Source organism: Ammospiza caudacuta, chromosome 3 (genome assembly GCF_027887145.1).
Source record: "Ammospiza caudacuta isolate bAmmCau1 chromosome 3, bAmmCau1.pri, whole genome shotgun sequence".
Classification (NCBI taxonomy): Eukaryota; Metazoa; Chordata; class Aves; order Passeriformes; family Passerellidae; genus Ammospiza; species Ammospiza caudacuta.
In genome coordinates, this window is record NC_080595.1 from 89343051 (window position 1) to 89362577 (window position 19527).

At 36.1% G+C, this 19527-nt stretch overlaps 1 protein-coding gene across 1 annotated transcript in view; it reads right to left on the reverse strand.

The window, feature by feature from the left end:
- CSMD1 (CUB and Sushi multiple domains 1) overlaps positions 1-19527 on the reverse strand; it is a 1059051-nt gene that overhangs the window by 136492 nt on the left and 903032 nt on the right. Inside the window, exons 34-37 of the mRNA XM_058802826.1 lie at positions 12765-12968; positions 11443-11567; positions 10733-10829; positions 6324-6428 (exon numbers count right to left, since the gene is read on the reverse strand). Of these exons, the coding sequence (XP_058658809.1) occupies positions 6324-6428; positions 10733-10829; positions 11443-11567; positions 12765-12968 (531 nt within the window). The remainder of the gene's footprint in view (positions 1-6323; positions 6429-10732; positions 10830-11442; positions 11568-12764; positions 12969-19527) is intronic.

Sequence of the window (19527 nt, forward strand, 5' to 3'; positions counted from 1 at the left end):
TCTTTGGTCTGAAAAATGATGCAAATTATAGAATATTCTATAGAATGTCATAAAACATTTTGACTTCTTTGATATACCTGAAATTAAGAAGCAATATTACTACCCCAAAAGCAAGAGAAAGTTGAAAGCAGAATCAAATACTATTCTGAATCCTCAAATCTCTGTTCTTCCAAACATTCCATAATACTAGCCCAGTGTAGTTTGAAAATTAATTTAGTTAGAACAGGTCCAAACATCAGAAGAATGCTTGAGAGAAAGCAAACAAATTCTGGTATCTGAGGACAAACTTGGAATCTTAAATATTCAGAGACTCGTAAATACATTATTAAACTAGGTTGTATGTGAACAGTCACTAACACAGGGAAAACATGTTAAATGTCAAATCCAAGCAATCAAAAAAGGAGCAAAGATTTCTTAAGTGCATACTTTTCAGAGCTCAGCTTCTGCTATGCAGTACAAAATAGAACACATCAATGTCAAGAGTGATAACCCTCTCCCTGACCTTCTTCCACTTACTGTTTGCTAAACACTTTCTTGACTCTGCTGTGGCATAAGACAAATATGCTTTACTTACATAATTATATCCATGCCTACAATTACCTCAAATTCTGTCCAAACATCACTGCCACTGCTGGCAGAAAGAAAATCCTTCCTGGCATATCTGACAATGTGAATGCCCATTAGTGTCCATTTTAGAAAGCTGAGAACTGGACAGCACAAGAATGTCTTGACAGCTGGACCAAAAGTCATCAAGCTTTCGTTTTTCAATTCCTCCCACACTATGCAGCTAACAAGAACACATTATGCTTTGCTATATCACAAACATCAAGCTGGAGTGAATTGCTCTTTCCCTTTTGATGATGGTGTATATCAAAATCCAAGCTGTCCCTTTCAAAACTTCATGCTTCAGACACTAGCCTAGAAAATGTCTTTATCTCAATGAGTTACTGCAGAGAGATCAGATTCTTGTCAACATCTAGTAAGTTGCACAGATATATTGACAGGATCAGGACCTGCTAAATTAAAAATGGCATGTTTATGATTCACACCTGCTTTAACATGGGGAAACAGAAAAGACTTGCACTGAAGAGCTACACTAAAATCCAAATTGCATGAAAGATCTTAAACTGAACCTCTGAAATATAACCTGTTACTTGGAAGAATATATTTTATTCTCTGCTAGTCTGATTTTTATCTTTTAAATTATTAGATATCTTCATGATAGAGAAGTACTACAAAAGACAGTCAATTGCTCTCTAGTTCCCTTACCAGTGAATCTTTTATTTCAGCTGCCAAGAACCTTCAACACTTGAAAAGACATGATAGAGTGGCTTCAGAAAAGGAGATGTTGGTTAAAAGTAAGATTATGTTCTCATACATAGTCCATACTCTTGGTATAGCAGTAAACTAAAAGCTCACAAAATGAGTGATGCTGACCTGTGCCATATATCCTAATTCAGGTTAGTAGAGCTGGATGACACTATAAAAACATTGTTTACATAGAAGAACATTTTTACTGAAAAATCTAATTCTAACCTCTTAATTTGTTGAGATAGATTAGATAGATAGATAGATAGATAGATAGATAGATAGATAGATAGATAGATACTTATAGGAATTTAAAAAGGTGGCCTAAACCTATATATCAATATTCAGCATATATTCAGTTTTTACTAAAACAAACTTGACTCTAAATGAGAAGTCCAAGCAGCATGTGGAGAAAAGCAATTATTTCCAGACTTTTTATTTTTTTTCATTTGTTTGAATATTAAGGAAAACATTTAAACTACCACTGAATAAATACATGAGGTTTTAAGACCAAGCTTAAAAGATTGGTGGTCACAAATGCAGTGGAATTAAACAGTCACATTTCCAGAACAAACCATTTGGATAGTTGATTCCTTCATTCATTATATTAAAAGTAATTAAATCAAATAAAAGGGATATTTATTCTTCCTACTGTTGTACATATTAGGAATGCAACAAAACACTCTTTGATTTGACTTGCTGGTGGTAGTGAAAATAATTATGTTTGTTATTGATTCTAGCACGTGCATATGAAGGATTAGTTAAATTATTAATTCTCATATTTTCTACAGTAACCTGTTGCATATTTTACTGCTTTGTTAACCACAGGTTGCTGCAACCAGTTTGAAAACCTACAGCCCTTGTGAAATAACAGGAAACCACACAGTAGTCCTCAACAATACTTACAATTCTGTTGTGACTACAAGGAAATTTTTCTAAGGCACTGATCAATTATTTATTTTAATATGAATTTGTGTATCTGACTTGAAAATAAAAACAGAACCAAAACCCAAACAAATAAAAGAGCAAAAAAACCCCAACAAATAACAATGAAACAAAGGAAAAAAAATCTAAGTCATCAATCTGACTTTAGCATACAAATTCAGTAGACCACTTAACTTGGGCAAATGAACTTTTACATTATTAATGTCTAACACAAAAACATCCTAAAGTAATTGGCAAAGTTATATTATTTGCTTTAAGACTTGTGTGTTCTTGAAGGCTACAAAGGAAACCTACGCACTGTGTAGATTAGACGTAGATTTAGGTTTGCAGGAGCACACTGTCCAGATCTTTCCCATGAAAATAAAGACATACATAGAAAAAACTTGCAAATGGACAGGGCAAGAGAAAGACATTGTTAAAAGGAAGAAAATGTTTCAAGAAATATAGCTATTCTTATTCGAACATTTGAATTATCTTGAAATATTTATGATTTGAATAAGCTTTCATCAGCTGATGAAACTTGCATAAAGCATTTATGAATTTCTATAAAGTTACTTCAAAACAATATACAATGTAGAATATATGTGATCAAATGATAGCAAATTAAATATATCTTACTGAAGTAAAGTTTTCCCTACATAGTGATCCAAACTCAGGCATGTTTATAGCATTTACACTGGTGAAATATCTTCTAAATAGAAATAGTTCTCCATTTATTCTAAAATATGATGTGCAAGTTGTAGAGGCATAGTTTTTATTGTGAGTAAACAATTTAGTAGCGCCTTAAGGACACTTTCCTCTGTTGCGCCTTGTTCCTTAGAATTTCTTCTGTGATGAAGGGAATGTTCCTAAATAAGTCTCACTTTCTAATGCTGTAATGAAGACTTTTTATATAAGGACATCAGGGTTCTGCAGAATACTGTAATGGTTATTTTAGAGCAGTTTCAGCTATTATTCTAATTTGTAATTTATGTAAAAGGTAAGGCTAGATTAAACACCACTAGGTCCACTTAATGTCTTCTATCCCTGCTGTAGTCTGCTGATGTAGGATTTGGATTTGAAATTTGGACTCAAGGTGCTGAACAGCTTCTTAATGTCAATTGATATTTTCTGTTAGTATCTATAGCAGGAAAACTAATTGTCTTCACTCTAATTCCTAACTGTCTTTCCCCTAGAGAATTAATTATATCACAGACTCACAGAATACGCTTATTTGGAAGGGACCCAAAAGGATCATCAAATCCTACTCTTTGCTCTGCACAGGACATCCCAAGAGTCACACTGTGTGACTGAGAGAATTCTCCAAATGCTTCTTGAGCTCTGTCAGACTTGGTGCTGTGACCACTGCCCTGGGGAGCTGTTCCAGTGCCCAACCACACTCTGGGTGAAGAATTTTTTCCTGATATCCAACCTACACCTCCCCTGACACAGCTTCAGGCCATTCCCTTGGTTCTGTCACTGTCACCACAGAGCAGAGATCAGTGTATGTCCCTCCTCTTCGCCTCACAAGGAGCTGTGACTGCAGTGAAGTCTCCCCTCAGTGTCCTCCAGGCTGAAGAGACCAAGAACCCTCAGCTGCTCCTCACACAGCTTCTCCTCAAGGCCCTTCACTGTCCTCACAACCTTCTTTCAGAAACTTTTTAATAGATTAATGTCATTTTTAGGAGTTGATTATACCTGAAAGTTACATCTGCAAAGCATTTTATCTAGAAAGAATAAAGGGACAAACAAACAATGCAGGTGTGCAGGGCCAGGAGTTGGATTCAATGATCCCAATGGGTTCCTTATAACTCAGCATATTCTATGAGTATATGACTATTCATATATTTCTCCTTATTTAATATTTTTTTTTACATTTATTGAAAGTATCTGATGTTCTAACATAGCATTTCACATTGAATGCTTTTTTCCCAGATAGGTGATATTTTTGTATTTTCTTTATTAACACAACCCTTTAGCAAAATGATGTTTTATTCCAAATTTTAGATTGCCTTCTGAACCAAAGGTATTTATTTTTCAGATGCTGCTTCAAATATTAGGTGACCAAACAAGCAGAGACTTCAGAATTCATAATCAAATACTAGCAATATCTGCAGAGAAAAGTATTTCCTTCTCTGCTTTTTTCTTGATCTGAAGAGGTGACTGCTCAACGTAAATCTGTAAATTCTTTCTGTGGGAACTTGCTCAGTTTCCATGTTCAGTCACACAGAGAGATGTACTGTAGTCCTACTAGCCCTGCAAGAGACCACGTAGCCACATAAGAAACAAATTCTTTTCTTTCCTGTCAGACTACCAAGAGCTCTGAAAGCTCAACATTGCTGCCTTGACCTGTACTGAGGTGCACTTCTAAGAAACACTGGCCTTGAAATATTAGCACCACTGAAGTCCAATTGATGCTTTAACAGAGCACAGTGGGGAAATTGGCACTTAAGAGACAAACAAAAGTATAAATCTAAGTGATTTTACTTGTTAACAGAACAGATTTTTTTTCAGGAGTTGAGTTGCAGAGAAAATAAAACTGATACAGTAAAATATGAAAATGTTAAATGTTCATTCTATGACTTTCTAGAATTAATGTGTACTTATTTATGCTTCATATGGAATTATAGTTTCACTGTAGGTCAAAGAGAAATACCGCAGGAGGAAAAACTGTGGGGGAGGAGTCTCCAGTCAAAAATAAAACCAAAAACAACCAAACAAAAAAATTCTTTCTCAAAATAGTAGATTCTAAGAAAATTCCTGCAGAGGTAATATTCCTATTTGCATTCTACATCACCTCTAGAATTTTGATTGTATCAAAATAACTCATATAACATACGTGCATATAAATACTTGAAATGTGCAGGGAATTAAATGAAAACATAGGACTAACTTGTGACTACAGTCATATTCAAATATTTATTATGAGCTGAAAATCTAGTCTTTCAAATTCTTTCAGCTTTATATTTTCTTTACAATTTTCTATTTCAATCCTAAATAGAACTTATTAAAAATCATCCATGTTTATTTACTTCTGTGTACTTCTTCAAAACATTGAAAACAACATTACCATTTTTAGATATTATTCTTGGGCTAAATGAAATATAAAAGCTAACTCCATTTTCAAAAAGTTCTTGAATGGCCTTTGAAAAAGGAGAGGATGATTCAAAAATTATAAGGATTTTCTTTGTGACCTACATCTAAGCAGTCATCAGACACTCGATTCATCATTGTACTTTATAAATAGTAGACTATTCTCAGCAATACCTACTTCTAATTAAAATCACATGAGCTATGTGTAACTATTATTCTATATTATTTTAAGTTATGGAGAGATGTAATAATACAAAAGTGTTTGAATTAAATATGATTATGGGAGGTAATCCACATGTTTATAACTCCACAGCTCTGTATTTTAGAATGAAGTTTCTCAGAAAACATACAAAAAGTTGATATATAGCAGAATTTGCCATAAAAGTTGTTAGGTTATTCTGTTTATAATGCCAATGATTTACCAAGGTAACTGTTGTGTTTTCTTCTAGCTCTGGGATTAAAATGTTGGTTTTTTGCAATTATAGCAATTTGTTGAGAGAAAATAATTTGAAGGAAAGAAAATAACGACAAGGCATACATAAATGCACATATGATTAGGAAAAAATATGCTATTTTCTCTGGTTTTATCTATTTTCAAGCAGGGAAATTCACTCCTACTTTTTTCTTTTTGGTCACCTAAATTTCTGAACTAAGCTGAAATAAGTTAAGAAAACCCACATCAATATTAAAACTCACATTTAAAAAATGCTGTTTTGAATTGCCAGGTTGATTTGTTATGTGATGCTAATTTGTGAAAGCGGTTTTCCATCAATTTCAAATGTCACTTCATTTTAAATTTCAGTTTAATAAATACCACTTATACAAGGCTTAGTACTCAGGAAAAAAAAACCCAAAAAAACAAAAAAACCAAAAAACAAACAAACAAAAAAAAAACCACCCAAACAAGAAAGCAAAAAAGAAAAATAAAGTAAAACATCTGTTTCCCTTTTAATATGCATGCTTTTCCTGAGTAAGTTTCAAAAAACTAGGAGTCTTACTTTTGTATTCCAGATGAAAACCAGCTGCTGCCACACTAATGTCAGAGTGAAAATGAAGGTAAAGTTGATTGGAGGTGCTATTCAACAATGCTGGCACAGTTGTACCTGGAAAAATAAAAGTTATGGAATGAACTATAGCATGCTGATCCGAGTTTCGTATAGAAAAGACATAACCAGGACTGAATCAGACAGGCTTATTTTCTTCTCATTCTCTTCAGGGGAATCAGATATTTTGCTGTGTTCTGTCTTGTTTTTCTCCTGAAGTTGCAGGAAAAGTTTGATTACAAGCCCAACAATAAGAGGGAATAAGAGTAAGTACAATCAAACAAGATCCCATCATGTTTAGAGGCAGCCTTATTGACTTGGACAGAGTAAAAAGAGATGTAAAGAGAAAAAAAAAATCACATAAATAAAAGACTGGATTATGATGACAAGCTCAACTGCCATTTTCCTGTTTCCTCACATTTCTATAAAACCTGCAATTCAGAACAAAGAAGTCCAGATTTTTTTGTATATACTCCACACCTTCTTCCCACAATAATATTTCAACCACTTATGCTAATTCAGAGGATATGACGAAAAATTAAGAAACAGGTGCAACAGATTAAATAAAACCCCAAAACAACATGCAGCTTTTCCTAATTCAAATATCCATAATAAAACTGCTTGCTTTGTGTGTTACACAAACTTGTCACTAACTCTGGATGCATTCTTTGCCACTAGAATTGCTAAGTCTGATAAACAGGTACTTTATTATCACATGATACCATGTAACTCATATTCTACTGTCTAAAGCCAGAAGACTTACTGAGGATAAAAATTACATCATTTTCTATGATTACCCTCAAAGACAGTATCAAGTAACTTATAAACTTTAATGGTGGATGCATAAGTAAAATTCTCATTTCCTGTGGGGCATTTTCTGTTTCTAAAGTAACTGTCAGCAGCCTAGGTATAAGTCTGAAATTTGGGCTTAAGACGTGCTGAAAAGAATTATCTTCCTAAGTCTACAATCTAAACTAGGAACTGGTAAATACTTCTAAAACTAAAAATGAATTAAGCAAAATCTTGATATAACTGGAGGAGCTGAAACATGACAAGCTGGTCTTTAAGGAAGGTGTTTACTGTTTGACACAGAGACTCAAAGTATCCAAATTCAGACAGCACAGAGCAATGACATCACACAATAGTACCCTGGAGTACAGAAAACAGTGAAGCATCTCCCTGGAAGAAGGACTGTTCTTAGTATCTGTTAAGGAAACCTCCCTGTCTGACCATCCAGACAGGCTGGTCACACTCCCACCGCCAAAGACCTTCACAGCAGGGACCAGAGCCCATTCCCAGCAGGCAGCTCCAGGGATCTGATGAGTCCCCGTTTCACTGCCTGCACACCCCACCCCCACAGTCAGACCAGGCTTCGTCACAGATTCCACCCTGGGTCTCCTGCAGCAGATTCTCAAATATCTCATTCCATAAAGCCATTTATTCACAGTGCACTTACACTGAAACAGCTCCAGCTGATGCTTCCAGGGAGAATCCCAGCCAGGAAATCTGTGAGCTTTTTCACCCTCACAGTCTCATCACTCACAAAAGTATCTTCTTCCCTATTCCTCAGTTCCTGCCATGTCTTTGAGTGTCCTCTCACGAGGCTGAACTACATTTCCCCAGGCCCTTTGCTGCGCAAGGTTCAAGGCTTCTTGCCTCTGGCTGCACCACCCAGAGCTCCATGAGCAGCTTGAATTGCAGCTGCTCACGCAGCTACCAGCACCACCTGTATTCCTCAACAGTACTGATAAAGGATTTGAAATATATTTAAGGATGTTTAAGGTGTCCTGTAACAATGAGGATGTTAACTCACAATTACTATTATACTTTTTAATGAACAAGTGTCACTTGGCAGTTCTGTTCCTTTTTAGGACCTGGTAACATTTACCACCAGTCTTTTACTTTCTTAAAGGGTGATAATCATTAAGATGAGAAGGTAGATCCTATTGTACTGTGGGAAATAAAAGAGGCTGGTTTTAAATTCTCATAATTGCTTCTTTCAAGGGAATCATTCAGGATGGCTATCTGTCACAAATGGAAACCCCAGGGACTGATAGTGGTCCCCACACAGTTTCAGTATCTTCAGAAATTATTTGTGTGGTAGGATTGAAAGCACTCTCACCAAGTTTGCTGCTGACACTGAACTGAGTGGAGGGGCTGACATCAGAGAGACCTGGAGAGACTGAAAGAGTAGACTAGTAAGAATGGTATGAACTTTAACAGAGACAAGTGCAAAGCCCTGCAGGTCTGTTAGAATAAGCAAAAGAGCCTGCTACAGGCTAGGATTTGTGTGACTGGAGAGCAACTGAAAGGACCTGGGACTGTCGCAGTGGAGAAGCTGAATATGAATCAGCAGTGCACTGCTGCAGCAAAGAAGTCAAATAGGTTCCTGAGCTGCACCCAGAGCAGCATTACTAGCAGAGATAGAGAAGCAATCATACTGCTCCTCTCAGCACTTTGTCAGGCTGTGTGTGGAGTGTTGTGTTCCATTCTGGTTCTCACAACGCAAGAAAGACAAGGACAGACTGGAGATGTCCAAAGGAGGACCATAACAATGATAAAAGGCTGGAGAACCTACCCTGTGAGAAAAGACCAAAAGGGTTAGGTCTCTTCTTCCTGCAGAAAAGAAGGCTCAGAGGGGACCTTATCACAGTATTCCAGTACCTAAAGGGCTCCTCACTTCACTGGGAGCTGCAAGGATAAGACACCTCTTATCCTTGGGCAAGAGGTCCAAGATGCACAGGGCAATGCTTCATATTAACATTGGAAAGAATGTTTTTACCATGGGAACCACCATGCCATGCAGCAACCACTCAGGTGACATGGCAGAGTCTCCACCACTGGAGGTTTTGAAAATACAACTGGACAGAGTACTGGACAATATCATCTAGGTTTCCTTTCTTACAAAAGGTTGAACTAAATGGTCTTGTGAAGTCCTTTCCAGCCTGGATTGTTCTATGATTTTATGATCCTATGATCTAACTGGAATTCTACTGTTCACTTGCTAACCTCTGCCTTTTCTGGGATTGGGAATATGAAGCATGGAAGATATGTTTCAGTGTGGTAACCAGATGTAGTGTCCTAATTGTTTTGGACTTCCTTTACTGTCAATAGAGAGAAATGGTACTTAAAGGGCAGAAGCAGATATCATTGATGACAGCTTAAGTGTAGGTATCCACACTCCATACTAGAGATGTGTAGATATCTAATGCTCACATAGACAGATACCATGGCAGGATACTGGGAGTCTTACAGACTTCTTGGACTTTTGATTGAGAATCTGTAGTCTGGAAAATAGGCAGCTCTCCTAGGAGTCAGTAAAAGCATACAAGTTTTGTCTAAAGGCTTATAAAGGAATAAGGACTGATAGGATTCATACTTAAATATTCCATTATGGTATTATTACAGAAGATTGTATCCCTTTCAACTATCAGCAATGGCAGCAAAGAGTAATGAATCTCATTCCAGAGGCAGACATTACACTCAAAGTGTGAAAGTCTGTGTAGCTATCTAAGAAGTGAGGAGGCTGGGGGTAGCCAAGAATCTGGGAGGCGACACAGCCAGGACAGCTGCCCTTAACTGACCAAAGGGATATGCCACACCTTATGGCATTGTGTTAACCAGTAAATTTTTCAGTTGATTCTTCATTTCCTTACTAATCTAGTATGCATCTATACTTCAAAAGTTTGTGAAATCACCTGAGGCAAAAATCCATCTGCTTTAGCTACATCAGAATCCGAGCAGTAATCATGAGTCTGGGTTATTATTCATGATCTAATCCCTTTCTGCTTCTTTTACAGAACACACTCTTTCTATTAAAAAGTCTCATATAGAGAGAAAAAGTATATGTGCTTGATGTATTTTATACAAATAATTACTGGGGTTTTTTTTATATTCCAGTCGTATTAAATCAGTTTGTTCTGTGAGGTCTGGTGAGTTTAGATGAAGATTGAATGCTTCATCTTTTTCATGAGAAAGGCAGGCTAATAAGGATAAGTTAAGTCAAAGCCATCAAGGGAAGTTCCTTGAATGTCAGTACCAATTTATATCCAAGAATGTCTAATATGTGAGGGGCAGGAAAGATAAAAGAAAGGATTTTTTTTGAAAGTATTATCAACCAAATTCCACTAATCAAAGTTAAACATTTTAGTGTCCTATTTTCTTCTGAAAATCTCTTTGAATTTGAATATTGACATCCTTACGTCACCTGAAGTCTCCTTCTAAAAGAAAGAACAATTCATAATGGTATCAGAAATTATGAATATATGCTCCTTATCAATATGTGTGAACAAATAAAGACATGTTCCCTCACATACATATCTATATATATATAATTGTATCTTTAATTCATGGCATATCCTAACCTGAAAAGCTCCCAAGACGCGGTGCTGTCATATCTCCACCATCGTATATTTCAAGGGAGTCCCAATTATGTTCAGTGGCAAAGCTGATGACCTGGATCTATAAAACAGGACCACAGAACTTCTTTAGGCCAAAAAGCCATGTGCATCTTTAAATGTTCTAAAACCAGCAAAATGAAAAAAGAACACATAGCAAAGAAAATAAAAATAAGAGATCCAAACAAAAGACATATCAGTGAAAGGAACGTAAATGAAAAATCAATATTCACTTTTTGCATTGTGTTAACTTTTACAAAATATGACACGAGGTAAGTAAGAAGGATTTTGCACATGTGTTGCATCATTTTGAATAATTACTCAAAGTGTAAATGAACAGATAGTGAAGATAGCTGCAGCACTCTCAAGGACTCAGTAATACCCTGGCAGATAGAAAGAGTTGGTATTTGCATATCAGATTGAAGGATCGGGACCTGCTTTCAATATACTACACAATTAAAACAGAAAACTGTTTGTTAATCACTTCTCATTCATACCCCTATGTGAAAATAAAGTAACATAAATAAAGCTAACCAAAAAACAATAATGAGAAATCCGAAGCACTAATATTTCAAGTACCCCACTCCCCAATTATAGGATTATGAATTCATGAAATTTTTAGAGAAATAAACAAACAAAGTACTTAATATTCCATGCTTGACAGAATACAGACTTGCCTGAATACCTGATCCCTCAGTCACTATGATTTTCCACACACAATTCAAGCTGTTACCATAAGGTTCAGGGTAACCTGGTGAAAGAATAGTACCTCTGCGCTCAGTAAAATTCCCACTGCATGGCACTGAAAGAAAGTATTAGCACAAATCATTACACAACTTAAACCACTTTAGACAACAGAAATGTAATAATAATTTTACTAAGATCAAGATAATTATAATAATCTGCTTTTGTAGCATAAACACATAGACATGAAGCAATCATCTGAACTTAGAATGCATCTTATCTAAAATATATCAATGATATCCAGCATAACATACAACCTGCCCGAATAAACAATTTAGAAATGAACTTCATTTTGCATGTGTGCAGCCTAGAGCAGCACAGCAGCAGAGGCTTATCATCTCTTACTTAGAGTAACAACAAACTGTAAAGACATAACATTAAACACAATCATGATGGACAGAAATCATGTGAATTTACCCACAGCCCAAGATAGTTCCAATATTGAATCTAGTGAATGAAGTGGTGTAGGTCATTGAATGTTTTTTAGTGTATACACATTTGGTTCATTAAAGTTCAGGAAAACAGAACAACAACAACAAAAAACATAACCCCCCCCCCCCAAAAAAAAAAACCAAACATACAAACAAACAAAAAAAAGCAAAAAAAAACAGAACAAAAAAAACCCCAAAAGAATATGCAGAACATAGGATATCTGCATTTATTTTTAGAACACTCTAATTAATGCTAGAGTAAATTCTTAGGAATAGCAACTTTTGAATAAAAATCCAAATAGGGAGAATGTAAAAATATTTCAATGTTTACAAAAAAAAAATTTAGTGCTAAACATTATTTCAGTGCTGGTCTATTGACAGACTAAAGAAAATTAGTTATTCTTAAAAATGCTATCATCATTCAATGTACATTATGCTTTTGCTTGAAAAAAGAGATCATTATCCTATGTGTGATAGAAATACACAAGCACTGCCTTATAAAACAGGTAAAGACACTTCTGGAGAATTAAATTCTGTCTTCTATTTCAAGCTGTAGATAAGTCATGAAAATAATGACTGTTCAAGAAAATGTGTATCACACTTGTTCATATAATCTAAGTCATTATATGAAACAATATACTGCCTATGAGCCAGCTGGTACTCAATTATTTCTTGATATGGAAAACTGCTCTTTTAAATTGGGCATGACTGATATTAATCGAAGGAGAGTGAATATATGGGTTAAATACTATTTTCTGAAACAATTCCTGAATGCTAATTCAGAGACATGTGACAGAACAGACAATGTAAATGTAATTGCTTACCTACACAGCTTGGTACTGTGTCGTTCCACTGAGCTAAGGCATTTGGCACAGACTGACATCGGATGGCTTTTGAGCCTTGTAGCAGATAGCCAGGACTACACTCAAACCGAACAACAGAGCCTGCTGAAAACTCAGAGCCAATTCTCCTTCCATACCTAGGCTCTGGAACTGAGCTACACTGTGTATCGCTTGTGCGTGGAACAGCTGCATACAGAGAGAAAAATATAAAGTCAGGAACACAAATGACAATCATAATAAAAAAACCAGGCTAGTAAAAATGCTGATTGTTTCTTATAGGACAGAGCTTAATTCATGTTATGTTCTCTGCTTCTGTATTCTCAAAGAATGGACTAGTGCTTTCATGGCTGTTAGCTGGAATGCGGTTTTGGGCTGTGCCTGTGTACAGTCATATGAGTGCCGTGGCAGCTCAGAGACATTTTGACTTTGGATGTACAGCTTCAGGCACGAGAAGATCAGTGGGTGTTTCTGTGGCCCTCTTCAATGACAGAACGCTACATCTACCTCCTACTTCATTTAATAAATATGGAGAAAAAATTTTATGGTGTAGCTAATCAGATATACAGAAAGCATAATAACTTAGAAAATTATTTTTACCAACAATTATTTTTACCAATATACTGCCTATGATTTATGGGAATTCATAAATCTGATGTGATACAAGAACAGTTAAAAGACTGCAAGCAATATATAAAGAGCAAAATAATAACATTCATTTGAAGTTCATGGGATAGTTTCACCTTTGGCTTCATTATTTATAAACACTTCCTGATAACAGGCATTTTTTATGCCTACTAACTTTTGCTATTGTGCCTGTTGCTCATATATAAAACTTGCTCTTACTACATATCATTTTGCAGTTAGATAATAAATGCCAATTTAAAAACAATTTATATAGAAATGACAGTGTGCAATATCATCTATGTTTTACAGTATAATAAAATAAAGGTAAATTAAAAATAATCTCATTAAATATATGAAATTTTTCTGTGTGAGCAGCATGTTCAAAAGCTTTGTTTCATCAGCTTTGTTTGTTCAAGAATTAGAGTGACACTGCATCTAGATATGAATACGTAACACCACAAAAATTGTCTGCCATTTAGTCCTTAAGTAAACGACACAAAATGGCACCAGGAAGGAGAAAAGAAAAAAAGAAGGTGAGTGTTACACTTTACTCCTGGAAGATTTCCAAGCATGGTGCTTCTGGCTCACTAATGTAAACAGAATCATAGCTATATTTAGTTTTATTTTACGGTATTATGTTTAAATTCCTTTGCTGACCTGTAAGAATGAAAGAGTTTCTATCTGTTCATGGGCACAACTGAACACACCCCCACCACACCTGCTCAGCTATGCCGGTTGCCAAGTAAAAGACAAGGTGTATAGAGCTTATACACACTTATTTTAATATTGATAACTTTACACTCATCCTATTTTTTTATACTGTCATTTGCTCCACTCAGAATCATAATTAAGTTTTAAGTACTTGTAAATGCTCTAAAAATTAACATTTCTTAACAAGTTGGATTCGGAACAGTAATTGAAATCAATTTTATCTTGAATCTAGCATTTAACATGCAACACCATTTTAGCAGAACAATGAAAGTTGTCATTTATTATTACATTGTGTTCTACCAGTTTAAGCATTGCTACCATATATAGCAGTTAGGCTTGCCCAAGTATTACTGAATGTAGAGAAAAGCTTTGTCTAAAAAGATTTAGAAATAACCAATACCATCAATAATAGAAAAATACGTTCTCTTTTTTATAATATGCAATGAATTGATTAGTCAGACAAAGTGAGACAAATTGTAATATGTATTTTTCTTCTAAATTAGTATGTTGGTTGGTTGCAGATTTTAACCTTGAAAGCTACAGAAAGTTTTAAAATGTACTCAGGATATAAAGAACGGTCAGAGGTAAACTAGCATACTCCTGGGTAAATGCACAATATGGCAAAACAAAAGAAAATCCATTTTATTATGTTTTTTAAAATATTTAAACACCTTACACAGCTTAAACAAACAACTTACCTTTCAGCAAACTTAATATACCTGCCTTTGTTCAAATAAATAGGAATTTGTCATTAAGTTCCCAACAGGACCTCAGTATCACACAGATGCTCTATGAAACTTGTTCCCGCATGCAGTTCTAACCCTGTCAGGAAACCCTTCTGCACTTGTGGAAGGAAAATGATGAAACCATACTTCAAGGATTTCACAGTCACAGTTTTTCCTGATGATAACCCGCAGGTCAGATGCAGACTGCCAGGTCAATTCAGCCAACACAGCTGGCTTTTTTTTGCTCTTTTATTTGGACTAACAGCCTATATGCTTGGCACTACAACTTCTGCCATGTAATTCAGCATTATCCATCCCTTGGTCAGGCCTCCTTGTTCAAATGGGCATTTTGGTCATGAGATAAATAATTCACAATTATGTGACAGAAAAGGGCTCAGTATATTCTTGTGGACAAAGCAGTTTATATTCAGGAAATTAAAACTTAATTATGCTTAATTTGTTACCAATTTTACACAAGCTTCTGATCACTGATTCAGGAACTAAAAAGAAAGAGGACACAAAAAAATCAATCAAGTTAATTAAACAGTTTTACTTCATTCTCATCAGGCTCAGGTTCAACTTCAAACACCTGTCTTCTCCTCCTTTTTCTCTACTTCTTGTGTCCATCTTTGTTGCACCAATGAGGTGAGAGGCAGCACAGGAAGTTGGGGTATGTGCTATCTTTCTGCTTTTCCCCACCTCCCCTAAAAATCTATTTAGCATTTTACTCATCTTTCTCTTCCTTTTTGCTTCTTCAGGTTTCCACATCATTCTGTTTCTGAATGTTTCTCCTGTAGCATGAGTCATCCATGGGCTACAGTTCCTCAAAGATGTCCCCTAGCGCAGAATAGTACTTTCACAGGCTGCCAACCCCTCTGGGGTGTTCTCCCTCCAGCAGGTGTGCTCCACAGGCCACAGCCCCTTCAGAAGTACAAGCCTTTGGCAGGAGTGCCTCTTCCCAAGAGCACCTCCAACAATCCCTCCAGCAGCATCTCCAGCAGCACTGCCCAGGAGCACCTCTGCCCCAAAGCAGTTGTCACGCTCAAATATTTCTGAGGCACCACACGTAACTCTGACTAGTGGGAATGTAGGCACGTGAGAGCAGCTCCACAGGCTTATAGCAGCTTATAGCAGCTCCACAGGATGCTGTTTGTGAATGGCTCATGGTGGCTCAAGGCCTCCTCCCACACAGGCCACCACCTCAGCCACCTGCTAGTTAAACTTTTAGCTTCTCACATGTCCAAAGGTTATCTGTCTTACCTAAGAGGCTACATGAACTGACTGAAAATTTCAGCATTGCTCCTGGAGTACTTTCCATTCATTGTGTGAAAGAAACTCTTGCTCAGCTTCCTATGGGAATACCATTTTTCCTTATATAATTTTTACTCAAATTTTTAAAAGAGAGGAAACTATAGAAAAAAAAATCCTTCCTATTTCTCTAATCCTTGCCTAGCAACTACATGTGGAGAATACCTAAAACAGCTGTGCAGACAAAGGATACTTATAAAGTCAGATTTAAGAACATCCTACGACTTTCAGTAATAGTAATAAATTGGGAAATTTGCATACATGCACTAGTAATCTACACTTATTTTTGTGTAACTAGACCTTTTAGCACCTCTCAACACAGAATGCTAGATCATCTGGTTTCATTATAATATTCCCTTATGAAAGTTATTTTCCTGTGAGCAAGCTAACTCTGACATGATAGCAAATGTAAGGGCAGTTTACTAGCAGTTTACTCTTGAATTAGTTCACATACCAGAAATACTTTTTCAGACCAAAAGCTGACATTTTACTGAGATCAGCCCTGACAGCCAGAAACATCCATGGCTACAGTTGTATCAAATTATTCTATTGCCAGCAAGAAACACTCAATGACATTTAAAATTGACATTTTGCTCAGTTTTTCATGAGTTTTACTAATACTCTGTTAATGGTTACTATGAGACAAGAAATGCTAAAGATAGAAAATCACATTTTTTTAATCCCCCTCTCCCCCTCCCTCCCCTCTTCGGTTTTAAAAAGAACTGCCTTAAGAAAAGATGCAATGCAAGCTATAGATAACAAGAAAGTAAGGCGGTTCCTTACCTCCTCACACTGCTTAAAATGGGATTTAAATAGTTAATGTAAAAACTTAGCATAGTTTCTAATGTCTATAAAAAGTTAGGAAAAAAGGTCTGTTTCTTTAAAAGCTGACAAAACTGACAGCTCAGCTGAAACGCCTCCAAGATTATTTCAGTTGGAAGAGACCAACAGCAATCATCCAACTGCCTTTCCAATTCAGGACTGACCAAGTTAAAACATGTTATTAAGGGCATTTTTCAAATACCTCTTCAACACTGACAGGCTCAGGGCATCGATCACCTCTCCAGGATGTCTGTTTTAAAGAGGACATAATGTGTTGTGGTAGCACATATAAAAAGTAATACTAACAGACTTAGTTCTGCTCTCTAATTACATTTGGCAGGCAATGTGTGGCTGTGCATTTAATTTTTGTCACAAATTAGATCAACTTGATTGTTAAAGCCACAATCTTCTTTTACTCTTATTTTTGTCATCTTCTTCATCCTAGTATACTAACTTTCTTAATAATCCACTTTAAAATATCAATTGACCTAATAAACTAGTTCATGTATTGTGTAACAAGTAAAAAAGATAAATATTAAAACCCCATCAATATTTGGATTGTAGAAAGGCAATTACTTTTTAAGGAAGGAACTTTGTACTGCTGCAGCCTGAGTTATAAAAAATAGAGGCTCTTGTTTCTTAGGTGATGTCATAGCAGGAAGACAAGCATAAGAAAGCCTGAAAAAAATCCCAGTCTTCTTGCACGTGATTGTTCTTAGCATATATCAACATACCTGACTCTAATATTTTGGAAGGCTCAATATTTATTTAGTCTCTTATTACAGACACTCTTTGCCTATTCCATTAATTACAAGGAAATGTGATCATCTGAGAAAAGAAATTGTCATAGATGACATATCCAGATAAAAAAAGTTTTTGAGAAAGTGGCATCACAAAAGCCATTAAAACTGAATCAGAAGCTAAAGCCCCTATCTGTGGGTTGCTCAAACCAGAAAGAATGTGAAATAAGGCAAGCAATAGCTTTTTCTCCCTTGAGCCTTCCTTTTAGCTTTTACCTATAGTGTTGTCAACCTAGACTTCTCAAGATGTGTCAGAAAGGCATTCCATTTTCTGTAGTAATTATCCTCCATTTTTCAGTAAATGTTTCATACCACTGTGAAACAAAATTGAAATCAGCCCAGTGGAAAAGTGAACAGGGAAGAAGGTCAGCCTGGAATAGAGGGCAATAAATAAAATGATTGACTTTGCAGACCAGATTACTGTGTTCAGTGTGAGAGTGGAGGTCATTTCTAAAGTATTTAAGAAGCTAGCAAGCAGGTGGTCATTGGAAGTATGATCACATGCTTTATAAGGAGAGGAAAAAAAATCTCAAAAAGATAGAGTTTATTAAATACCACTAACTTATTAACCAATATATGCATATATATATAACTACATTTAGTAATGCTCTTAAGATATATTTTAAAATATATTAAAATCCAATGGCATTTAAATAGCTTCATGATTTTTCTGAGACAAATAAAGTGACTTTTTCTGTCTCATTTTGCTCCTATTTGTTAAAATCTATTTCTTACAGTTAATAAAAGTATAAATGTCTGAAATGAGGCATAGCAATGTGCTCCCTTGGAAACTCCCTGTTCAATAGCACTCTATGTGTGTATATATACAGCTAATAGAATCATGGGGTTTTATCGCTATGAATTCTTCAAAAGCAGTAAAAAGTAACACTTCAGTCTTAACAATGACAGAAATATGTCATTCATATGCAAATGGATAAGAACTCAAATGCTGAAAGCTCTTTTCTAACTCCAAGGTTTATAGACCTCTTTTACAGTTAATTTTGGATAAGTTTTAATGCAAGTGTATGTAAGATACTTTTGATGTGTAACAGTATCAATATCCACGGGAGAATGTGCAGTCATGGTGATATCTTTCTATAAACACAGGAGTCAGAAGGCTTAACAATCAGTCCTACCAAGCTTCTTTAAACTGTGGAAATATTCTTGAGGTGAGACAGTTCTTTCCATTTATTTGTTGTGTCAAACTAGGACACCAGAACTTTTACGCTTTACTTTAGTAAAAGTGAGCAGCGAGTGTCTCATTAAGCTTACTGGGTGTGTATGCAATACATCTAGTGAGCTGCCCAGAAGTCAGTCCCTTTGGGACTGCATTTGCTCCCTTACAGGCAGTGAATCTGTAAGCAATGCTCCCGGTGTCACCAGACTGCACTCAAGACTCATGGATCAGCCAAGTGTACTCAGCTGCCCAGCAGAATGCTAACAGACTTGGCCATGCTGTGACATTCTTGCATTTCAGCTGCAGTGTGCAGACATGCACAAAATGTCTCCTCAAGTTCAGCTGGGTCAGAAGCAGACCAGCAAGTCTCCCACCCACACTTCAGTACTGAAATTGATGGTCTCTGCCACAGCGATTTTCTCTCCGAGCTCTTTGAGACAGAATCCTTAGCAGCCTGAACAACAGCTCTTGAAAAATCAACTGGGAATACTGAGAAAGACTAATACAATTAAGCACATTCCTAAACCCCTTGAGCTCACTCAGCAGTAAGGGAGCAACAGATTGGCAACTACTGAGAC